Here is a 25470-nt window from a genome sequence, read left to right on the forward strand (position 1 = left end):
CAAAAGGAAAAAGCCAGCAGTTCCCGCCCTGCCTCACAGAGGAAGATTAGAGACCAGGGAGAGTCATTCGGCAACTGCCTTGCAACCGAGTGAGAGGCAAGCAGCTCTGCTCGCCTGTAACAAGGTCCTCAGCGTGAGTTCAGCAGAATCCCCTGGAGAGACTGTTAGAGCCTCAGACTTCGATTCAGTTCACATCACGACCTCAATTCACCCCCACACCACCCTCTGAGGCAGGCACAGTCCCACTTTCCAGAGGAGAGACTCAGAGATGAGGGGAGAGTCAATTGCTGGTGTGTGTGTGTTGGGGAGGGGGTGTTCAGGACTAGACCTGGCCACGGGGCCCTGGGCACCTTACACAGTCCTGCAGGCAGCGGTCCTGCACCTTTGAGCCCCCTGCCTCCCTCTCCCCTTCTTGTGCCCAGGCTGGACTCGCAGCTCCACTGAGCCCCAAGGTCCATGCCCGCCTGCTCCAGGGGGGCCTGCAGCTTGCACCCACTCCCTCCCTCATCCCTTCCAAGGGCTGGCTCTGGCTATATTTAATCTTCTTCAGCACAGCCCGGTCGGGGGTGGCTCTCACCTCACCTCCAGAAGGCAGCCCCTCAGAGCCATAGATAGGAAGCGGGGCAGAGGTCTCAGAAAATCAAGGCAAACTGACTTCCGGGCCCCAGTGCCCCAAGAACCTGGAAAATAGGTCGAGACTTTGCTGCTGCAGTGCCTGGAACCAGCAAGCTTGCCCTCCGCCGTGGCTGGGGAGGGCAGTGGGGCTCAGCGGCCTCTGCCCTTCTGCTGAGGCCTGCTCCCAAATCTAGCCAGAAAGGTTTTGACTATGGTGGTGCTGGATATGGGGAGGGCAGCTGTGAAGAGCAGGCTGCCTTTTCCCTATGTCCCTCCCTCCTGTGAGGCAGATTTCAGCCCTCACTGCTCAGCACACCTCATGTGGCCGCTGGTGGCAACTGCTCACCATCAGCTGGGCAGTCAGAGCAGCTAGTCCTGGACACTTGATGACATGGCTCAAAGCAAGCCGCTGAGCCTGCCCAGGGCTCAGGACCAGAACGCAGGTCTTCTGGCTCTAAGCCCAGCTCTCTAGCCACCCCTCCATGGGCTAGGGAGATCGAAGGGGCCAGCGAAGCTACAGAGAAGAGGCTCCTGGCTTCTGAGCCCTCGTCAGTCCACAATGATGGTAGCCTTGCACAAGGAGGCTCTGCTGCAAAGACCTGGAGGGAGTGGGGCAAATCTCAGAAGCCAGACCGGACCCCGCGTGGGGAGGGGCAAGAAAGGGACGACCCCAGTCAGTGCTGCCAGAACAGGGCCGTGCCTGTCCCTACAGCTGGGTCAGGTGCCTTTCAGGCAGGTGCCGGCCTCTTGGCTGACCCAGGGAACCATCAGGATGCATTGTCCCCCCGCTGCATTGGGAGCTGGCGGGGCAGGGCCTGCTCATCCTCCTCTGCTTCCCTGTGCTCAGCATGGTACCCTGCACACAGTAGGTGCTCTATCAGCATGTGCTTCTCAGAACTGAAATGTGAGACCTGTTCTGCCTTTTACATCCCAGGGACAGTGAATAAGCCATCCCTGGGCCTGAGTTTCCTGGTCTCTGAATTGGAACCTGAAGGAAAGCTACATGGCTCAAAATAGCCTGGAGTTAAAACTCCCTCCAGATCCTCCTCACCATTCTATACAGAATAAAGAACTTTCTCCCCCGAAGAAAGGAATGGACATTAAGATTGATTACGTTCAGTTCCCAGCTAATCCCAGTCTCTGGCCGGTCTCAGGAATTCCTCGCGCCAGTTGCTGAAAGCTAACTAATCAAAAATAATCATGAGGAAAAACAGACCCCTCAAAACGATGTATCTCTGCATCTGTGTTTTCTTTATATACCTACTCTCTTCTTGACTTAGCGCAGCAGCTCACTAATCTGACTGCTGCCCCTGCTCGCCTCATTAAAGGTGGTCTGTTCCAATCAAGTGCTGGTCTCCTCCTTTTTCCGAACCTTGCCTTCTCTAGTTCCTTTACCTTACAGAACCCACCACACCCTGCCAGAGGCTGGCTGTGAGAATCCATTCAACAACGAGGACGCAGGTGAGACTGCCTGTGACCCTGGCTGCTCCTATGGCTCTGCCTCTCTGTGCGGAGCTTCTTTCAAGCCTGAGTGCCCATGACTTGGGTGTGCTCTGAAGGGGTCATCTGAGGAGCATTGGTCTGGACAAGCCCACCTCTAGTTTCTGCTCAGCTATCAACTTGCTGTGTGTCTTGGGGCAAGAAGCCTTCCTTCTCTGGTCCTTGGTCTCTTTGCTTGTTAATCTGGGGGAAGGAAGACTGGGGGCTGCTGTCTTAGATGTCCTGGGTGCCCATATGAAGGCTGCTCCTGCCTGAGGGTAGGCAGATGGCTTCTGGGAACCCTTTCTAGGATTTCAGATGCACGGAGGCCTCCTCTTCATCCTTCTACTTTTGCAAATTCTGCTTGCTCTGGCAGGGCTGGCTATCAAATTACCAGCAGGGGGATGCTGAGAAAGCTTCCTCCCCAGGTGTGGCTGTGAGGAAATGAGAGTCAAGCAATGACTCTGCGGGCTCTCTCTGAAGCTCAGCCTCCCTGATCCTGGCTATAGAGCCTCGCGGGCTCCAGGCTGGGTATCTAATTGGTTTTGTAGACTGAGATTATGCAGATCCAGGGATGGGAGCATCAGAAAAGCATGGGGTAGACCTATTCAGGAAAGGGGAATGGGCTGCTCTCCCATTTAGTTTCTGTGTGGATTTAGGCAAGTCTGAACCTCAGTTTTTCGGCTGTAAAATGGGGATAAAAATGACTGACTGGTGGGGGATTAATGGTAGAACCATGGTTACAAGAGAGCCATGGGGAGGGCCCAGACTCAGTCTGGAGTCTCTGCTGCGACATCTGGGGTGACGAGCCCCCTTTCCCTTGCTGGTTCTGGGAACGGCTCAGAGCCTCACAACAGAGCTCTCAAGTCCTTGCAGTAGCTAAGGGTTCATGAAATGTGGACTGGTGGGTGGTGGGAGATTCAAGCTCTGGAAGACTGATAGTGAAGCTGGCCGTCCTGGAATTACAGGTAGCAAGTCTGTCTCCTCTGGGAGGGTGGGTGAGCAGGCCCCTGGAGCAGAACATGGGTAGCCTGCAGGCCCGCCCCCCACCCCAGGCTCCAGGGCACTGGAAGGAAAGCATTTCTAAGTAATTCCAGGCAGGAGGAAATCAATGAGACAAACAACAATAAGTGCAGCAACTCCTTAGTCATCAGCCAGCTTCCTTCACAGCCTGAGAGGCAGAGCAAGGGTGCTGACAAGGCAGCACGTTTCTTGGTATTTTCAGCCACACAGTCTCATTTGACTCCCATAACTCTCCGTGTGCCAGGAGGTAAACAGGCAGACACACCTAACAGGGAGGGAGAGGGAACAGAGAGGCGAAGGGGCTCGCCCCAGCTCACACAGCCAGCTGGGGGTAAACTTGGGGCGAGGGCCCAGATCCTTACTCCCCTCTGTGTTCCCTTCTCGGCTCAGAGCCCCGCAAGGCTGGAGCTCCAGGCGCTGAGCTTCTTTGAGGTGGGTACATAAAAGGTCCTGTTCCAGAATCTGTCAAGATTTAAAGACATCTTAGAGAAAGAGAAATTAGAAGGTATCAGTTTGCGAAGTGTGGGACCAGTTAAGATGATAAAGGCCACACTACATGCCTCCCAGAAGTCACCTTGAAAGGCAGCCCAACAGCCTTGTCCCAGGCCTCCCAGGTGGCCACATGGTGTCTGTGCACCCTTTCGAAGGGACTCAGGACTCTGCTACTCCGCCCTGGCATGTGACAACCCTACAGGTGTGTATGTACAGAATGTGGTCCGGGGGCCCGGAGGCCCCTAAGTGAGGGCGCCAGGAACGGGCCAGGGACGGGAGACTGTGAGGATTGGCCCTGATACTCCGGGGTCCCCAGGGGAAAGTTGCAGAGGAGAGCGTGCTCCCTGGTCTCCAGGTGACAGCATGCCCCATTCCTCTTCTCTGAGCTCCTCGTGGGCAGGCAGGCCACGCTAATGTGCTGAGAAGCTACTCGACAGGGAAGCAGGAGACCAGAGTTCCCATCCCAGCTGTGTGACCTGGGCAAGTGTTTTCCTGCTCCAGCCCTGCTGAGCTCACCTGCACAGGATGGGGTCCGCTGGAGTGATGTGTGCAGTGCACTGTGGGGTTGCTTTTCTAAGGTGGGGCCTGTGGGGGTTTCTAGCTGGGAGGTGGACAGGAAATGTGGTTCCCAAGTGTGAGGACACTCAGGCTTCCGGAGCCTTCCTCTTCTGCTGTATCCTCGCTTCTTCCCAGCAATGAGTCCCGGGCTGGACACATCCTGTCACTTCCAGCAACTGCCTCCCTGCCCCTCTCCCGCCCACCCCAAAACATCTGCCTCCAGAGACAAGTGTGGGCCAGGACTTCCCGGGTTCAGGTTCCCGGATGTCCCTGCTTCCGGCTCTCCCACAAGGCACACAAGACACCCCCAGATCTGGGCAGAGGGGCCACACCCTGAACAAGGACCACACTTGGCCCAGCTCTGGCCTGGCGCCTGAGTGTTCCACCTGTGAAGTCTGAGGCCTGGGAGGGGCCTCTGGGAGAAGTGGCATACCAGGCCTCGGCCCAGGAGAGGCTCAGTGTAAATGTGATGACGATGCCCTGTTTCCCTGGTGAGACACAGCCTTGAACCTGGCATGAGGCTCAGTGAGCGGAATATGGCTGGATTTCAGGCTTGACTCACCACCTCAGTCTGGTGCGCACCTGCTGGGCTATCCATGGACTATCCTGGCCCTGGGCTGCAGGAAGGCAAGAAGCACCAAATCTGTACTGTGGCCAAACCCAGAGTTCTGAGAGCCCAGGCGAAAGGCCACAGAAGAGTGTTTGGTTCTGTGCACATACTTGTGTGTGTGCATGGCGGGAGGTGTGATGTATATAGATAGAGGGTTATATGTATATAGGTAAACACTGAACTACCTAATTCTATGGCTGATTGTGAAGGATGAGGGGGGGAGGTCTTCATACTAGAAACTTTCCTTATCTGGGGTGCCCCTGATATCTGAGGGTATCCAATACCCACCCTCTATTTTCCTGGTCTCTGTGGAGTGCTGAGGTCAGCTCTGCCCCAGGCTGATGATGCAGGACTGGCAGCTCAGCTCTCAGCTCTTGTTTTTATCCCAGGCTACTTTGCCAGCAGCTGCATTTATAATCTAGGCTCAGGAGGGCAGAGATCAAACAGGTCTGCAGAGACACACACTGGGCTATCACTTCTCCCAGAAGTGGGGCGAGACCTGGTGGCAGTTGGCATGGGGTGGGAAGGGGATAGGAAGGGCAAGCAGGAAAACTGAGCCCCCAGTTTACTGTAGAGAAGCCATTGAGGTCCAAAGATAAAGTCAGGAGAAAGAGGAATAGGAAAAGAACAGAATGTAACAGAAGCTGAGGAAGGCAGGCATCTCTAGAAGCAGGGCTGCCATGTACAGTTGTATAGGCAGTGCACTGCACAACTGCAAGGAAGGCCATTGTATTGCTAGATTGTCCTGGTGCTGCCCTATTGATAGGGAGGCCCTGGGTGTCAGATAAAGATGAAAGAAGGGAGCTCACTGTGATCCAGTTCCAGAGCTGATGTTCAAGTTTCCATCACTGTCTGTGGACATCATGAGGTCAAGTGATGGGTATCATTACACTTTGCTACTCACAGGGACATTAAGACTCAGGGGAAAATGTGACCTACTGAGACCCACAGGTTCTAAAACCCAATGCTCTAAACTCCCAGTCCAGTGCCCTTGGAAACCCAAAGGCTAGAATCCTCTCTGGACCCCCGGTCAGGCTGTACTTGTAGGAACCCAATGCTTGGGGAGTTCAGGGGGAGAACTTTGTCTTCTCTCTTCTTCGAGGAGACACAGGCTATCTGTGTAAATCCCCTTTAGGCCTAAACTCAGGATGAGCCTAGAGGAAGACTCAAGGGGTGATGGTAGGGACTGGTCAGGAGGAAGGGAATAATTAGGGAAACAAATAGAAGCAAGGCAGCTGTCCAAGTTGCTCCCTGCACCCCACTGGGGCCCTGAACAGAGTGCTTCCAAAGGGCAGGTAGACCAGAGGGAGGGGGTGAGATGTCCCTCCCCGCCAGGCCATTGGTTCCATGTCCGCCTCTCCCCTGCACCACCATACATGCACCTCACCCCAGGCATGTGTGGAAGGAAGGTGGGTCGTCACCGAAGGTTGCCCAGAGAACTCTTGCCTGTGCAAAGCCTTCCCTTCCCAGAAGCTGCCTTCAGAGTGCTAGTTTGGCTCCTGCCCAGCTCCCAGCTCCAGGACTGGGGTGGGCATGGCTTCATCAGCTTTTCTTACCAGAAATACAGCATCAGCACAGAAACGGTAGGGGGCTGTCTGGGGCACACAGTCTGGTGTGGCTGGTGAGGCTGGGGGAGCATGGTCCTAAGCTGTAGCTTTAAGACTTTTGCAGTATCCATCTAGTATTTTAGAGCTAGGAAAAACCCGATGATGCTGGTGGTGGTGATGACTGGTAAGAACTCATTTTTACTGGGCACTTGCTATGAGCCAGACAGGAGGTTTTTCATTTGTGTTATTTCTTTTAATCCTCAAACAACCCTAGAAGGTAGATAGACTTATGTCCTCTACTCTACAGATGAGGCGGCTGAAGGAAAGAAACCCTCCAGGTCACCCTGCCAGGAAGTGTTAGAGGCAGGCTCAGAATGCCGGTGGTCTGGCTCTTGAGTTCAGGCTCCTGATGCCCCATGCCAGGGACCTCCCTCAATGAGCAGTCACCCACATCTGCTGGAATGAGCATTTTCAAGTACCCAGCTCCCTGCTCTCACACCCCAAAGCACACTGTCATCCTCATGCTGTTGGCTGAAGTCCTCTGCCCGCACTTGCCTCCCTGCAGAGCTGCCAGCTCCCGGGACAGGGACAGCAGGACCTTTAGAACAAGCCAGGGTTTGGCCCAGGAAGAAACCCAATGAGGCGAGTAAGGCAGACACTGACATGTCCATTTCACAGATGAGAAGCCTGAGGCCAGCTGCTCCTGAGTGACAATGGACCTGAGCTCTGGTACTAGCCCCTGCCTAGGACCACCCCACATAGCACACGAGGCAGCGCTGACTCATCAGGAGACAGCAAGGCCCCAGGAACCTCTATCCTGGTATAGAAGCCGGAGAACATTCTGGAAAGAATATAACACAGAGCCAGGGCCAAGCCTACCAGGTGCCTTGCTTACCTCTGCTGATCCTCTGCTTCTCTCCAGAGAGGATGCCTGGTGTGTCAATGACGCTGATGCTCTCCAGCACGGGGTTGGGCAGCTGGGCACACACAAACCTGCACAGGTGGGAAGAGACCGTGGTGAGCCGCCATTCTGCCCTTGCCTCCCAGGCACCCTCCTTTTGGCCTCATACCAACCTCTCCTGCCCTGGGCAGAGGTTCCAAAGCAGACTCCCAGCCCAAGTTAGACCAACCTGCATAGTGGACCCAGGATCTGTACTTGGAGGAAGCTCTCAGGGGCATCCTAAGGCAGCTGTAGGACTATGTCTGTGAGCCCCTGCTGGCAGGGACACCAGGATGTCCAGCGCTCGAACCCTGCCCCACCAGGAGCACAGTCTGGTAGAATAGTGGAGGTGTGCAGAAGGACATAGGTACCATGGGACCAGCACCCCCAAGAGGTCAAATGAAGGACTCAGGAGATCCAAGGTGGAAGGAAGCCTTCCTGGAGGAGGAGACACTACAACTGGACTTGAAGAATGGGCCACACCACGCAGGAATGCTTATGTGGGCTTTTAAGAGGCTGTCCAAATACCAAATATTGCTATTAGCATAGCGTGCATGCACGCTAAGTCGCTTCAGTCATGTCCGACTCTGTGTGGCCCTATGGACTGTAGTCTGCCAGGTTCCTCTCTCCATGGGATTTCCCAAGCAAGAATACTGGGGTAGGTTGCCATTTCCTTCTCAAGCCTTAAGCAAGGAAACATTTCCAGCGTTACATACCAAAGTCTCCAAATATAAACTGGTAAACCTAAGCTGGATCCTTCTTACTTCAAGCCTTCTCTCTTAAATGCCATTTTTGGTGGAAGCCGACAAGGTGTCTGACCATCACAGTTCCAGTTCACAGTCCCACTGTCTTGGGAACAGACAGGGAAGGGAGCCTCTGCTCTCCAGTGAGGTGGCTGCAGAAATGCAGGTCAGGTGAGGAGGCCAGGGATGCATGGGAAACAGTCCAGGAAGCCACACAGGGGAGACAGAACCTGAAGTAAGACCTCAAAAGGTGACCAGCTTTGCTGGGAGGACAGGGGTACAGGCAGGAAGGCAGGGTGTGTGTGCGTGTGAGTGTATATGTGTGTGTATGTGTGTAGCTAGGTGAAGATACAGACACGCACAGGGAGATGGCCATGTAAAGATGGAGTCAGAGATTGGAATTATTCTGATACAAACAAAATGCCTGGAGTAACCAGAAGCTAGAAGAAGCAAGGAAAGATTCTCCCCTCTGGGCTTCAGACGGGGCATGACCCTGCCAACACCTTGATTTTGAACTTCTAGCCTCCAGAACTATGAGTCAATATTTATTTTAAAGCCACCTAGTTCATGGTAATTTGTTCTGGCAGTCCTAGGAAACTAACAGAAGCAGGTGGAGATGCCACACGGAAATAAGAGGGGCGAGGGGAGCGTGTGTGTGTGTGTGCACGTACATGTGTGTGTAGGCACCAGGCCAGGGGACACTATCACTGAGATGAGAACCAGATGGCTGGAGCAGCTAGAGACGTGGCTGGACAGGGAGGTAGGGGCCAGATTACGAGGGCCTTTAAAGCCATGTTAAGAGATGCGGATTTTATACTGAGGGTGGTAAAAATCCATTGGAACGTTCTAAGCAAAAGAGTGATACAATCTGATACGGTGGTTGTCAGCTTCTCCAGATCGTTTGGTAAATACTTACGAAGCACGTGCTGTGTTTCTGGCACTGTGCTAGACAGTCCATGGCGCGGCCCCTGTCCTATTAAAGCCCATGGTTCCCTCTATGCCTTGGGCCCAGCCAGATTCTTGTCCATAGGTTCTAAGGCACGCTCCAGCATTCCTCAATAAATTCCACATTTTACTGAAAGCAGTTTGAGCAGGGTTGCTGTCACTTGGTGACCAGGAGGTCATGTAGATGGGGCTGGTGTTTGGGGCCAGGGCTCTGGGTGAGCATCACCCAGGCCAGGTGCATGGAGTGAGAAGGGCAAAAGCCGAGGGGGACACCAGGTCACAGGGGCCAGAGCAAAAGGGGGCTGGGGGAGACTGGAGAGGGTCTGCCAGGGAGACAGGAGGAGGCCAAGGAGCTGAGAGGGGATGGTGGTTGAGAGATGAGGTGGGGTGGGGACCGAACGTGCTCACGGCTTATCACAGAGAGGTCACGGACAATGTTCACATGGGCAGCTGTGACGAGGAAGCCGTGTTCCACAGGGTTGGGGGGCAGGAAGGAGTGCGGAGGTGAAGCCCAGACGCTGTGGAAGGAAAGCGAGGGGGTAGCAGGGCCTGCTGCAGGGTTCTCAAGAAGATAGCTCCCTGTGGTAAAGGAGCCAAGGGAGGGCGGAGCTCTCAGGAAGAGGAGTAACTGACAGAGCCGTCCCTGGAAGATGGCTGGGGGTGGGGGTTCTTGGTGGGGGTGGGGAAGCGGCAGACCTGAGGGTAAAAGAGGATGCAGATCCCTGGGCTGCGTGGCGGGGGGGACCGACGCTAACAGGCTCCGCTTATGGACAGACTGGAACCAAACCAACGGCAGGGAACCCAGGGATGCGGGATTCCATCTTCTCTAGAACGGGAAGCAAGGTCATCCACTGCAAGAGGAGGCTGAGGTGCCTGGAAAAGGCTTGGGACACCCCCCAGAGAAGGGGAAGGGAGATGTCGGGGGAGAATAGGACCCCTGGGCAGTACAAGGACGGGAAGCAGGCACCCGGGGTATAGCCATCCTGTACGTGGCTGCAGTGAAGCTGGTGGTACACGGAAGGGCCTCCTCAACTCCCTGCCCTGCCCTGCCCTGCCCTGCTCCTTGTTTTTCCTCCCAGGGGACGTGCCTGGCCGGTCCCCAGAGAACAGTTCATGTATACATCTGTCACTCAGCTGTGGAGGCTCCAGCAGAGAAGTTACAGTGTTCCTGCATTGAGCCACGTTCTTTGAATCCTCTCTGCCTATATACATACACACACACACACACACATATATATATATATATACAAGTTTTCTCTTCCTGAAATGTCCTTTTTTTAACCCTTTGCATGTGACTTCACTCATCATTGAATATCTGTGTCAAATGCCAACTTTCTCACAAAGTCCTCTTGCCTTGGAGGAGGACATTTACTCTCATCCTATTTTACCAATGGGAAAAGCCAGACACAGACCAGTTAGGTAATCTATCTAAGAGCATGGTGCTATTGGATGGGTTCTTAACCCAACGCCCATAGTCTTTACCTTTACTCAAAATGCCTTCAATTATAGAAAGTAGCTTAAAAATTTTTTTAATGCAATATGCATGCAAAATTGTGGTGTGGACCTACATTATAAGCCTGATCAGGGAATTAGCCTGCACTCTAGGTAAGCAGAGTAACAGAAAGGCCCGGGTCAGCTTGCGGAGCAGCCACTAGAGCTTCTTCCACTCAAATTGACCCAGTGACCCTGGTGTTTACAGGCTGACTTGTCTCAGGGGAGGGGACTTGTCCAAGGTCACATAGTGAGTTTAGTAGGAGGCACAGTGATCCAAGCCAGGGCTTCTACCTTAAGTCCAGGGTCCCTGCCATCAAGTAAAAACAATGTCCAACACAGGAGGAACCTTCCTCTGCCTCCTCCTAGCTGGCTGAAAAGCCCTTCCATAGGATAGGCAAAAGCTGGGAACTACAGAGGGCAGCCCTCTCTGCTTTTCCTGTAGGGAGGTGTGGATTAGAGATGGGATTTAACTAGTTGGATCCCTCCCCCAACTTGATCAGGAGAAATCAGGCCAGTGTTAGCAGCTTCCATATCCCTAATCAATGGTGGTTTCATTCCCACTAAGAAAGGGACAATCAAGAGAGATTCCAGGTCTGGAAAAGATACAGGGTCTTGCCCTTTCATACTCCAAGGAGAAAAGAGAGCACCCAGGATGCGTGAGTTCCCTCTGTACCCACCTGTTCAAGAAGGCATTGCCAAAGGCGTTCAGTTTCCTGAAAGGTTTCTTAGGATCCACCACCAGGGCGTTCCCAGGGATGATGCCCTCCACCTCGCCTTGCATCACCGAAATGAAGGAGTCAGTGGTCGGCTCAGGCCCAATCCTCATACCTGGGAAATCCTGTTCCAGGAGATACCTGGTGGAAGGGAGCACAGTCATTATGCAGGGATGCTGTGGGCAGATCAGCACCGCCTGCCCACAGCAAGGTAGATGCTGGGGTGAGTCACGGTGGAGGGGCAATCAAGGATATTTCACGGAAGGGAGAGATTTTCATGGATGCGGAATCCGAAGACCTTTGGGAGGAAGTAGGATTTCAGTTGAACTTAAAATATCAAATCTGTCCTTGGTCCTTTTCTTTTCACCTCCATGATGAGGAGGGGTGGGTGGGACAAGCAAGGTTTGGCTCAGAAATAAAGCATGGCTTAAAACTGATTCCTACACAGAATACTGTGGACTTCACAGCTAATGGGAGTCTGCCAAAGTACCTGTATACAGATGTGGTTAGAATTAGACCACCCCGAGGCTCTGCTGGCTGGCCATAAGTGGTTATTGATCTGTTTAGGCAGTCATTTAATGTAAAGATAGCTCATACATGATAGAAAGCGTGTGAGGGGTACACTAGGAAGAGGATCCCCATCCCACCCTAGACTTTCAGTCCCACCCTCTAGCACAGCCACTAGGCTGTGACCCCAGGGTATATGTGTTTTTCTTTGCTCTTTTTCAGGCCTGAGCATTTCTGTCCTTTATCGAGCCCATCTTTGCATGAAACGTTCCCTTGGTATCTCTAATTTTCTTGAAGAGATCTCTAGTCTTTCCATTCTGTTGTTTTCCTCTATTTCTTTGCATTGATCGCTGAAGAAGGTTTTCTTATCTCTTCTTGCTATTCTTTGGAACTCTGCATTCAGATGCTTGTATCTTTCCTTTTCTCCTTTGCTTTTCACCTCTCTTTTTTTCACAGCTATTTGTAAGGCCTCCCCAGACAGCCATTTGCTTTTTTGCATTTCTTTTCCATGGGGATGGTATTGATCCCTGTCTCTTGTACAATGTCATGAACCTCATTCCATAGTTCATCAGGCACTCTTATCTATCAGATCTAGGCCCTTAAATCTATTTCTCACTTCCACTGTATAATCATAACAGATTTGATTTAGGTCATACCTGAATGGTCTAGCGGTTTTCCCTACTTTCTTCAATTTGAGTCTGAATTTGGTAATAAGGAGTTCATGATCTGAGCCACAGTTAGCTTCTGGTCTTGTTTTTGTTGACTGTATAGAGCTTCTCCATCTTTGATTGCAAAGACATTTCATGCAAAGATGGGCTCGATAAAGGACAGAAATGGTCTGGACCTAACAGAAGCAGAAGATATTAAGAAGAGGTGGCAAGAATACACGGAAGAACTGTACAAAAAAGATCTTCACGACCCAGATAATCATGATGATGTGATCACTAATCGAGAGCCAGACACCTTGGAATGTGAAGTCAAGTGGGCCTTAGAAAGCATCACTACGAGCAAAGCTAGTGGTGGTGATGGAATTCCAGTTGAGCTGTTTCAAATCCTGAAAGATGATGCTGTGAAAGTGCTGCACTCAATATGCCAGCAAATTTGGAAAACTCAGCAGTGGCCACAGGACTGGAAAAGGTCTGTTTTCATTCCAATCCCAAAGAAAGGCAATGCAATAGAATGCTCAAACTACCGCACAATTGCACTCATCTCACACGCTAGTAAAGTTATGCTCAAAATTCTCCAAGCCAGGCTTCAGCAATATGTGAACTGTGAACTCCCTGATGTTCAAGCTGGTTTTAGAAAAGGCAGAGGAACCAGAGATCAAATTGCCAACATCTGCTGGATCATGGAAAAAGCAAGAGAGTTCCAGAAAAACATCTATTTCTGCTTTATTGACTATGCCAAAGCCTTTGACTGTGTGGATCACAATAAACTGTGGAAAATCCTGAAAGAGATGGAAATACCAGACCACCTGACCTGCCTCTTGAGAAACCTATATGCAGGTCAGGAAGCAACAGTTAGAACTGGACATGGAACAACAGACTGGTTCCAAATAGGAAAAGGAGTACGTCAAGGCTGTATATTGTCACCCTGCTTATTTAACTTCTATGCAGAGTACATCATGAGAAACGCTGGGCTGGAAGAAATGCTGGACTGGAATCAAGATTGCTGGGAGAAATATCAATCACCTCAGATATGCAGATGACACCACCCTTATGGCAGAAAGTGAAGAGGAACTTAAAAGCCTCTTGGTGAAAGTGAAAGAGGAGAGCAAAAAAGTTGGCTTAAAGCTCAACATTCAGAAAATGAAGATCATGGCATCTGGTCCCATCACTTCATGGGAAATAGATGGGGAAACAGTAGAAACAGTGTCAGACTTTATTTTTGGGGGCTCCAAAATCACTGCCGTTGGTGACTGCAGCCATGAAATTAAAAGACACTTACTCCTTGGAAGAAAAGTTATGACCAACCTAGATAGCATATTCAAAAGCAGAGACATTACTTTGCCGAGTAAGGTCCGTCTAGTCAAGGTTATGGTTTTTCCTGTGGTCATGTATGGATGTGAGAGTTGGACTGTGAAGAAGGCTGAGTGGCGAAGAATTGATGCGTTTGAACTGTGGTGTTGGAGAAGACTCTTGAGAGTCCTTTGGACTGCAAGGAGATCCAACCAGTCCATTCTGAAGGAGATCAACTCTGGGATTTCTTTGGAAGGAATGATGCTAAAGCTGAAGCTCCAGTACTTTGGCCACCTCATGCGAAGAGTTGACTCATTGGAAAAACTCTGATGCTGGGAGGGATTGGGGGCAGGAGGAGAAGGGGACGACCGAGGATGAGATGGCTGGATGGCATCACCAACTCGATGGACGTGAGTCTGAGTGAACTCCGGGAGTTGGTGATGGACAGGGAGGCCTGGCGTGCTGTGATTCATGGGGTTGCAAAGAGTCGGACACGACTGAGCGACTGAACTGAACTGAACTGAACTGAGGCCTGAGCATTGAGACCCTGAGGCCACCACCCTTCTCCACAGCCCCCTTTGGAGCCCATGGTGAGCCAGAGAATGAAGAGAACAAATTGGAAGGAAAACCGGACTCTATGGCAGGAGCTCAGAACAGCTTTGAGCCCAAATTGCTTAAGGCTGGACTGCGGGCCGGAGAAGGCAATGGCACCCCACTCCAGTACTCTTGCCTGGAAAATCCCATGGGTGGAGGAGCCTGGTAGGCTGCAGTCCATGAGGTTGCTAAGGGTCGGACACGACTGAGTGACTTCACTTTCACTTTTCACTTTCATGCATTGGAGAAGGAAATGGCAACCCACTCCAGTGTTCTTGTCTGGAGAATTCCAGGGACGGATGAGCCTGGTGGGCTGCCGCCTATGGGGTCGCACAGAGTCGGACACGACTGAGGTGACTTAGCAGCAGCAGGACTGCGGGCAGAGGAGTCCAGTGCTGCCCTGGGCTGGGACTGGCCAGAGGAGTGTCCCAGGGGCCATGACGGACAAGAAGCTAAGGGGTGGGTTGCCCAACAAACAGAGACCCTCGGGTGAGCCCTCAGCGTGTGCCAAGTCCCTCTCCCTAAACCTTAAGGGGCCATGTTCATGCCCAGAGGGAAAAGTCAAGGAGCCCTTAGGAGAAGAGATGGCAAGTCAGAGACTGCTGGCCAGGAAGGGAGCCTGGGAACTCTTGGGCCAGTGGGCCTCAGCCACTGCCTGGGTAGCTGGGACTCAGCCCAGGGGTTCTGACCTGCTGGTCCATGATGGGGCCCTGACCACCGGTCTTTTTCAGGAACTCCCTAGTCAATTCAAATTGCAGCCGGGGCTGACAACCTGCTCTGGACACTGTCATTATGCAGATAGCACCGCCGACAATAGCATGTCCATGGCAGACATCACCCTCATCACTTCAAGAAGGCAGCTCCTTCTAGCAGCCCTAGTAGGTTCAGTTGGGGTCTCTGTATCTGAGCCTCCCACATCTGAGAACACAACCAACGGTTGAATGTGGACCCCATGGATCCGCAGGGTCTGCTGTGCTGTGCCATTTTATACTTGCAGGGGCTTGAGCATCTGCAAGGGAGGTGGGGTCCTGAAACCAGCGCTCCGTGGACACCAAGGAACAAGGGACAGCTGTATTGAGGAACCCAAGGCTTTGAAAGGTTATCGGGCTTCCTCCACCTTAAAGAGCTAATAGTGGAGCAGGAACCCAAACCCTTATCAGTCTAACACCAAGTCCTTTGCTCTTCAACTGTCTCTGCCCTAAGGAAATGCTCTCTGCCACCACCACCCACCCCCTGCCCCGTGCCCACCCTCTGCCCAGCAGGCGGCAGCCAGGGAAACTGGCTGGAGTTTCTTCCAGCTCATGGGCATCTCATTGTGTTCTGAGCTGTTAGTTTACTCTGTGCTTCCAGGGAAGTTCAGTTGCCACGGGGCTCGCTCCCCAAGGAGTTAGCAGGTGAGCTGCCAAGGAGGAGATGCTGTCCTGGGGCCACCCACCTACACTGGAAGTTTTAGGTCGGTGAAGCCCCTCATCTCCCTCCAACAGCTGGGTGTGAAGACAGGATTTCCTCCCATCAGAGGCCCATTCTGAAAGCTGGGTTGTGATGAGAATGTATCACCCCAGCGGCCCGTGGACAGGGTTTCCTCTTTCTCAAGCACATCTTCTCCTTCAGAGCCTCAGGGGAGAGGCAGGGAGCCCCAGGGCCTGGGGCCAGCAGACCTGGTTTCTCTAACCTTCAGAAGGTTCTCGACCTCTGTGAACCTCGGTACTTTCCTCTATAATGGGAGGTCATTGTTCTGATTTATTAAGCATTTGTGCCAGACCGTGTTCCAGACTGTCCATGAATTATCTCGTTTCATCTCACGTTTCCTCTGATGTGAGCACTATAACCCTTACCATCAAATGGGCCTCATAGGTAAATCCATCTCACCCGATGTTCTGAGGGTTAAATGAGTTATAGACCGTAAGCACATAAACCAGTACCTAGTACCTAGATCACCATCCCAAAGATCAAACTATTTGTTGCAGGATCAGATGGTAAATAATCTGTCTGCAATGCAGGAGAACCCAGGCTTGATTCCTAGGTCAGGAAGATCCCCTGGAGAAGGAAAGGGGAACCCACTCCAGTATTCTTGCCTAGAGAATCCCATGGACAGAGGAGCCTGGTAAGCTCCATGGGGAGGAACAAAGGGTGATGCTCCCCAGCATAGCCAGGGCCACTTCCTGGGATGTTTCCAGAGCCTCAAGTGGCCCAGCAAGAGCCCTTCGGGCTAAAACCACATGACCTTGGATTTGCTGACCACACATGGGTCTGGAGAAACACAGAGTTCAGTGAGTTCCAAAGCAAATCCAGGGACACAGTCAAGCCAAGCAGAGAACCCGGGGCTGGGTAAATTCTCAGGGACATCTGGGTATGACCTGCAGCCCCGAGGGCCCCCTTAACAAGGCCAGCACTGTGTCCAGAAAGGAAATCCTATTGAGGGCTCTCATAGCTGCTTTCTCTGTAGGGAGAGATACAGATCGCCTCTGTTGCCAGGCAAACACATTCCCATGGCAGGGTAAAAAAAGAAAAGTTAATTCAGGCCTGGGTGGGAGCAGCGGAGATGGGGAAGCCTGAGAACAAGGAAGGGCTGGTGGGCAGAGCACCCACTGTGAGCCAGGTGCTCTTCTGTGCCCCTTCCCTGAATTATTCCACTCAATCGGTCCTGGAAGTGCTGCAGGATGGCTGAGTTCTTTCAGTTTTGCAGGTGAGCAAATGGAGATGGAGACTGCCCCCATTCAGGGCCAAATACAAATATTCAGAGGCCCAAAGAGCAGAGAAGGTTTGGGTGTCTCCCCGACTTGCCATCCAATGTAAAAGAAATAAAACAGATATAAGGAAGACAAATGCAATTCCGGTTTTCCCCATGAGGACTATTTTTCCTAAGCAAACTGTCTCCTAACATCATCTGCCTCAGTTTTCAGCATCCTGCTTGCCTGGCAATCTAAGCATGTGGCTTGTTTTACTGGCACCTGAGCACTCAGGGTGAGGTGTAGCCAAGAATCAACCTAGTCTGCTTCTGGGGCCTCTGCTTCTGCAACAGTGGGGCCAACCCTCCCTGAGGTTGGGACAGCACCCAGGGCGGGGAACAGAGGGACAGGGGCCGCCAGCAACGTTGCCCGAGGCCGTGGCTGGGCTGCACCCGATGCCTCAGCTCAGTTAGGGAACGTGCCTTGATGGGTGGCTGCTTCACTGCAGATATGACCTTGGACAAGTCCCTCCAGAGCCCACTGCCTCAGTTTCCCCAGTTTTTATAAAGTGGGGCTAATCCTGGGTTTCTTACTAGCTCGGGGGGCAGAGTGAAGGTTTTGCAAAGACACACATGAGTTTTGGAAAAGCAATGGCTACACCAGACATGGGCTCACCTTGGCACAGATAATAATTAGAGAAAACACATGTCTGTAAGTACCCAGTGCATTTCCACCTGGATGGACTCCAAACCCAGGGTCCTCGCACCTTTGTGAAAATCCACATAGCTCTTAATTTGCATATCTTGAGGTTGACACTAAAGGCACACATCACTTTCTGCCGATGGTACAGGTATTTGGGTTAGGTTAGTTAGTGTTAGTTGCTCAGTTGTGTCCAACTCTTTTTGACCCCATGGACTGTAGTCCACCAGGCTCCCCTTTCTATGGAATTTTCCAGGCAAGATTATCGGAGTGGGTTGCCATTCCCTTCTCCAGGGGATCTTCCTAACCCAGGGATCAAACCCAGGTCTCCTGCATTACAGGCAGATTCTTTATCATCTGAGCCACCAAGGAGCCCTGTTTGCATTATAGGTCTGTATCTTTGGTCTCTCTAAACCTCGTGTACTTCAGCTTTAAAATGGGGTCAAGACAATACTACTTGTCTGGTTGGCCTCACAGGGTTTCAGGGAGACTGTAAATCACCCCAAGGACACAAAGCGAGGTAAGAGATGGGTGACTCAATAGCTGAGTTGAGGTCTGAGTCAGCTCTTTGCTTTATGGAGTGGTCACCACTGTCCCTGGCACACAGAAACCTCTACCAGGGGACAAAGTGACCCAAGCGCAAAGGAGACCAGTAGCCAGACCTTCTACTAGCCTTGCCTTGCCTAACCGCCCCTGACACAGGCTGGCCTAAATAACCCTATGAGGTAGTTGCCATTATTCACATGTTAGTGATAAGGACACTGAGGTTCAGAAAGCTTAGATCCTTCCTAACAAGGTCTCCTGGCTGGAATGGGTGGAGCCTGGGTTCTGCTGAGCTTCCCATGTTCTTCCTATGGCGGCATTCTCCTGTCAGTGGGAGTGGGATGAGCCCTTCCCCAGAGGTCCTTCTCCCAGTCCTGTTTCTCCCTGATGACCTCCACACCTGACTCTCAGTTCAGTCCCATTCAGTCACTCAGTCGTGTCCGACTCTTTGCGACCCCATGGACTGCAGCACGCCAGGCTTCCCTGTCCATCACCAACTCCCGGAGCTCACTAGAACTCACGTCCATCAAGTTGGTGATGCCATCCAACCATCTCATCCTCTGTCATCCCCTTTTCCTCCTGCCTTCAATCTTTCCCAGTATCAGGGTCTTTTCCAATGAGTGAGTTCTTCACAAAGTTTGGAGCTTCAGCTTCAGCAGCAGTCCTTCCAATGAATATTCAGGACTGATTTCCTTTAGGATTGACTTGTTTGACCTCCTTGCAGTCCAATGGACTCTTAAGAGTCTTCTCCAACACCATAGTTAAAAGGCATCAATTCTTCAGCTCTCAGCTTTCTTTATAGTCCAACTCTCACATCCATACATGGAAAAACCATAGCTTTGACTAGATGGATCTTTGTTGGCAAAGTGATGTCTCTGCTTTTTAATATGCTGTCTAGGTTGGTCATAGCTTTTCTTCCAAGGAGCAAGGATCTTTTAATTTCATGCCTGCGGTCACCACCTGCAGTGATTTTGGAGCCCAAGAAAATAAAGTCTGTCATTATTTCCATTGTTTCCCCATCTATTTGCCATGAAGTGATGGGACCGGATGCCATGATCTTCATTTTTTGAATGTTGAGTTTTAAGCCAACTTTTTCACTCTCCTCTATCACTTTCATCAAGAAGCTCTTTAGTTCCTCTTCCCTTTCTGCCATAAGGGTGGTGTCATCTGCATATCTGAGGTTATTGATATTTCTCCCAGCAATCTTGGTTCCAGCTTGTGCCTGACTCTCAAGACAGATCTTAAGCCAGACATCAGGAGGTAGACCAATGCTCTGCCCTCTGCTCCCTTGAGTAACACTCAGGCCTTGTAAGAGGCAGGCAGATGTCCACCTAGTCCCACTTATGGACAAGCAGATCAGAGCCCTGACAGGAAAAGGATGTCCATGGACCTCAGATGGGTGACAGGAGTGAGGAGCTGCCAGGGCTGTGGCTAGCAGGATGGCCTGGCAGAGGACAGTGGCTCTACTGGAATGGAAAGGGGCCCCTTCACTAGCCCTTCAGCTTATTAGAGAATCATCCTTTCTGGGGGTGATGCTGCTGTGAGGCCTAGGCAGGAGAGAAGCCAGAGAGGTGGTGAGAGAGGGTACAACCACAGGCAAATGCTGAGTCACCTTTACAGGAGGATGCAAAGAGCCCCCTGAAAAAGGGGGAGGTCAAAAGGACCAGCTGAGTAGGCACCTGGCCCCCTCCCCACCATGTGCCCGTTCATACTGTAGAGGCTCAGTCATGCTATAGAAGGGCCGGGAGATGCTCAAGACCAGCTGAGCTCTCCCTATGGAGACCCAGGCCACTCAGCTGCAGCAGCCCCAAGCCCCACACCCAAAGCCCCAGGCCCTCTACTACAGCGTGGCCACAGGCCAGTGAGGCCCTCTCTGAGGCCTTGGGATCCTGTACCTTATAGCCCCTGGGGCAGCCAGCCATTCATCTCTGTGACCAGGGGGCCAAACGGTGCAAAGGAGGAGGGACTGGAGATTGCAGGCCAGAGTGAGGAAGAATGAAGAGAGAAAAACAGCAGAGGCAGGAGGAGAGGCTGCCAGGCCAGAAGGACACAGAGCTACTGTACTAGGAAGAGGCAGCCTGTGTTGGAGGAAGCAGCCACCCGGCCAATTTATTGTTTATTTTATTACCCTGGGTTGCTGGGCCTTAGGCCAGTGAAGTTGTTTCAGGCAGAGATCATAGCACATTAATTAGTTATTAGAAGAATGTCCTTTTCTGCATGTTCTTCCTGAGACAAGAAATAGACCCTGAGGCAAGGAAATGTAACTGAAAGGAGATGGACACTAGGAGACAGAAGGCCAAGGGCCAGGGGATGAAGAGGCAAGTCTTTATTCCCAAGGGAAGGGCCCCTCTCAGGTTCAGGCTGGAATACAAGATGTGAATGGCAGCACTTAAGGCAAGAAGTGGGGAAGGGAGAGGCTGCAGCTGTGAAGGCAGGCTGGATTCTGCGCCCAGGTGCTCCTAGCCGCTCCAAGTGGAACCTTCCCTGCTTTGGGGAGGGGGTGTGGTATCAACTGGCTCTTTTGAAAAGCAACTTAAAAATGTGACTCTTACTACCAAGATTAAGAAGTCTGAAAAAATTAAACAAACAAACCAAAACTCTGTACAACCTTTGGCCTAGTGATTTCACTTCTGGGAATCTCTGAGAAAACAGCCTAATATGTGGAAAAGTATTATGCACAGAGACAGTCAGATTGATCCTACAATAATAGCACAAAATAAAATTAGAAACAACTTCAAATATTCAAAAGAAGTAGATTGGTTAATTGAATAACTGCATATACATACAGTGAGATATCATGCGGCTCTTAAAAATAATGCTTACAGAGATTTAAAAATTTACTCGGGAAATGTTCATGCTATAAGTGAAATAAATCCACATACAAAATTACATTATGGCATGATTTCAACTGTGTTATAAAATAGCTGAAAATACTGGAAAGACATAATATGTATTATATACACATATACATATATTATATACATACATCATATATATGTGCTAAATTGCTTCAATTGTATCTGACTCTTTGCCACCCCACGGACTGTAGCCCACCAGGCTCCTCTGTCCATGGGGATTTCCCAGTCAAGAATAGTGGAGTGGGTTGCTATGTCCTCCTCCAGGGGATCTTTCCCAACCAAGGATCGAACCCGAGTCTCTTATGTCTCCTGCATTGGCAGGGCAATGGACATGAGTTTGAGTAAGCTCCAGGAGTTGGTGATGGACAGGGAAGCCAGGCGTGCTGCAGTCCATGGGGTTGCAAAGAGTTGGACACGACTGAGCAACTGAACTGAACTGAACTATATATAAAATATTTAAAATGGTTTCCCCTGAGTTGTAGGATGATGATGGGGCATTTTTTCATCTTCCTCAAATTTACTCTTGTCTGCATTTTCCAATTTTTTTTTTTTTTAAATTACTGTTCAGTGGATTTAATGAGAAGAAAGGAAAATATGTAATTTGGTTTTGGAGGCCTTCCCTGTGCTGCCACCCCTCCTCCCCTGCTGGGATCCTCTCTCTCAAAGGGAGACAGCTTTTGATGCACGAGCTAAATTCGGTTACTGACATAAGTGGGGAGGGTGAACGCTTGTACTCAGCGGATAAGAAAGAGGAGGACTCTGCCTCTCCCAGCCTTCCTGTCTCCCTCAGATAAGGAGTAATCTATAGCAATTCGGCTCTGCCACCTTCTTAGACCCAGTTAACAGCCAGCATGACTCAGGCAAAGCCAGGAGAGTGTCTCAGACAAGAGGCACTTAAACACGTCTGCTGTTCTGGGATCTTGCCCTCGGGGATGTTGGCTTCTCCCCACCTCCCCTCCCATTCTGCAAATGTCTACTGGGAGCTCCTGTAGCAGAGACCCCCGAGCAAGGCCCCAGGGAGCTAGGCAGTAAGTGCTGGTGCCACAGGAAGGAGATGTTCTAAACAACCTACAAAGAATTATAACCAAGGTGTGGCCAGAGGGCTGGGGAAGGCCACGTGATGGGCAGGAGCCATCTGTAAATGGCCTGTGCTTCCCATGGGGCCAGGTGGAAGATGCATGTTACAAAGCACAGAACCAGGAGGCTCTGAAGTATCTTTGGCTGCAATGGGCGTTTAACAAAAAAAGGGAGATGGATTAGATCAGGGGTTTTGGCCCTAAGGTCCAAAGCTTGGACTCCCAAAATTATATGTAAATTTGGGATGTAGGTACTTTTTTGTAAAGATGGGTTCACAGACTTTTTGAAAAGTTAAGAAGCAATGAATTAGATTCTTTGCAAGGGTCCTTGCAGGTAGGACCCTTTGCAAGGGTCCTAACAATATAAGACCTCCAAAAGCCAACAATCCCCCTGGGTACCCAACTTCAGAAATCACTCAGCCTCTCAAGCTGAGTGACTCCAAGGCTGTCCACCCCACAAGGAAAAACTCAGCTGATGTCCTGTTCAGACATGTCATGTTAATATGGTGTGTGCCCTGCTCCCAGAAGGCTTGTGTTAAAAGCTTAGCACTAGGGAAGATTTGAATCTAGAAAATCAGGAACTAGACTGTGAACTTTTCTGCTCTCCTCACCAAACAAAGCACAGTGCTTTGCATGTTGCAGGTCAATGAATGGAAATAAGAGCATCCCTGCTTTGAAACCTTCCATAGGAGATGAGCACCATTGACTCTGCGGGGGCAGAGGGGAACTGAATCCATCACCACTTTCTATGAGCCTGACTCTCAACACGGAGGGCCACTCAACACAGAGCACCCTCAACAGCTTTCAGGCCTGTGAATGTGTGAATGAGACCAAGGAAGATGGCTTGGCCTTGAAGGCTATGTGGCCTGAGGGCTGGAGAGAAGCCTGTCTTCTAAAGATACGAAAGGTCCTTATCGCTCTGGTGGACAATAAGTGTGAAGGCCGGGTGGACAGCTGACTTCCTGAGGATCCCTACAGCCCGAGGATTCTGTAATTCAAGGGGATGGATGACTCACCCTCAAAGTTATAGGCACTGAGCCAACCATCTCCTCCCATGCATCTAGGACCTCATCCCAGGTCAGCCTCCCATCCTGTTATATGGTTTGGACAATTCATTTAACCTCTCTACGCCTCAGTTATCTTGCCTGCCAAGTCAAGGAGCTGGATGAGACCGTGGCCAATATTCTGTCCACCTCCAAAAGACTTTAATATGATTACTGAGCCGCGAAGATCAACAGGAAACAAAATAGCATTCTGCCTCTAGACACTGCTTGTCTCCAGTCGCAGAGAGATATTTGTAAAGAGCTCTGATTGGAAAAGGAAATTGAAGAAGGACAAGTGGGCTCCCTGGCCCACCTCCTCAGCTGCAACTGTAAAGCCCCCATGTGAGTGACTGAAGCTTTTATAAGGCAAGGGAAGTGGTCCTGACCATCAAGCACATGTCCCTACAAGGAGATGGTGTCAGACAACCCCACCAGCCTAATGTATTCTTGTGACCAGGATACATCTCACTTGTGCCTCGTGGGTTTCAGTTTCACCATCCATAAAATGGGTAGCATAGGGATGGCTCTGAACTTTACACTTTATGGGCTGAGTGCAGTGGAGAGGTGCTAGGTAGGATGGAGCAAGGGACCATCCAATGAAATTATAGGGTAAGTTTTGGACAACCCCCATACAAGGATTTCTTCAAAGATTTCAAGTGAAGACTTATCTCTTGTCCCCAGGAGGGACATCGGGAGTGAGCAGAGGGTCTAGCGCTGGGCAGCTGGGTGGGCTGCTGGGGTACCCTGGCTGGCTCACCTGATGAAGGTGGTCTTCCCGGTGGAGTACTGGCCCACCAGCAGCACCATGGGCTTGTTGTCGAAATCGGCATCCTCCAGGGCAGGAGAGTGAAACTCATGGAAGCGATAGTGCTCTTCCAGGGGCAGCAGCTTGGTCCTGTAGAGTTTCTTGAGCCCATCGCTCACGGTCTGGAAGACCTCGGGGTCCTTCCTCCGGCGGTCATCGGAGCGCAGCCAGCTGAACATCGCGGCCACCACTCGCCTGCTCGCCCCCGGTGCGCAGTCCCAGCAGGAGGGCTTGGAGTCGGCGACCCCGGGTCCTTGGGGAAGGTGTCCCGCAGGGAGGGCCCGCTGGGCTCCCAACCGCGCCGCAGCCTCACCGGAGCGCCGGGCTCAGCCGCACCATGGCCAGGACGCAGGGCTCGGGGGTCCCCGGGTCGACGGCGTGGGACCGCGAACGCGCTCTTCCCCTGCTCCTGGGACCAAGCCCAGCCCCGGCTTCATCCAGCAACCAAGGCCGGAGAGAGGAGAAATATCTAGGTTGGGCGGGAGAGCTGCGATCTTGGGAAAAAAGTCAAACCTGCAATTAAAATGTCAGATGCCGGGTCCCCCGGTCTCCCCCAGCTCTCTCCCACTTTGGCTCGAGTGCAGTAAAGGGATGCTTCGAATCTGCTCCCGCCCACCCCGGAGGCTCAGAGGAGGCGGCGGCGCTGCCCAGCCCGCGGACAGCTCAGCATCTGCAGCCGCAGCCCGCAGCCCCAGGCGCGGGTTTAAATGCCAGCCGTGCAGGAAGCCGGCTCGCGGAGGAAGTCCCCGAGTACTGGCAAGGCTGGCGCTGCCCTGCGGCCCCGGCGGGGAGAAGCTGAGCAGGGCGCCGCCATGTTTGTGGGCAGTGGCCCCACTGGGGACCCGCGACCGCTCGCTGCATGGGAAGGGAGGGATGCTGAGTTCTGTGGGAACGCTCTGGTATTTCATTCCCGGCCTCTGGAGGTTTAATTTGGGAACAGCGCCCTCTCAGGGACAGCTGCGAAGACAGAGTTGACCTGCTTCACACTCTCCCTGCTCTTAAATATAGGCTTCCCTTTACTGAGTTCAGTTCCTTAGGATGACAGGTTCTCTATTGTTAGGTAATATTTTTCTTGGCGCATGGAAGGAAGAGTCCAATATTAGCTTGCCCCAAATGACCAACACTATCACCACCCAAACTTTTTGCTTGGTCTAGGTGAAGTTAAACTATTCTCATTCATTCATTTGTTCATTCCTTCCAATACAATCGAACAAAATAAGCAAAACGTCCACAAGTATTAACCCAGTATTACGGCACGATTTTGGTGACTGTGGTTACAAATTTGATCACCAAAATAAGCACATAGAGTCTCTCTCTTCCAGGAACTCCAGCCAGGCCGGGTTTTAAGAGGAGATAGGAACAGAAGGCCTGGGTGTATAGCGGGAGGAGGCATCCGCATCCTTTTTGTCTGGATAATTTGAGGAAGGTGTCACAGAAAGCCTGACTGTGAACTGGATCTTAAATGATGAACCCATAGAGAAGAAGGGGGACATTCCAGGCTGAGTAAAGGGCACTTGCAAAGGTAGGGGAACATGGAAGAACTTGGTGGGTGAAGGCAG

General features: G+C 51.6%; 1 protein-coding gene across 1 annotated transcript in view; it reads right to left on the reverse strand.

The window, feature by feature from the left end:
• Positions 1-24738, reverse strand: part of EHD3 (EH domain containing 3) — a 30417-nt gene extending 5679 nt beyond the window's left edge. Inside the window, exons 1-3 of the mRNA XM_005686846.3 lie at positions 23864-24738; positions 11124-11300; positions 7220-7317 (exon numbers count right to left, since the gene is read on the reverse strand). Coding sequence (XP_005686903.2) covers positions 7220-7317; positions 11124-11300; positions 23864-24090 — 502 coding nt within the window. The 5' untranslated portion in view covers positions 24091-24738. The remainder of the gene's footprint in view (positions 1-7219; positions 7318-11123; positions 11301-23863) is intronic.

This window comes from Capra hircus, chromosome 11 (assembly GCF_001704415.2).
Source record: "Capra hircus breed San Clemente chromosome 11, ASM170441v1, whole genome shotgun sequence".
Lineage (NCBI taxonomy): Eukaryota > Metazoa > Chordata > Mammalia > Artiodactyla > Bovidae > Capra > Capra hircus.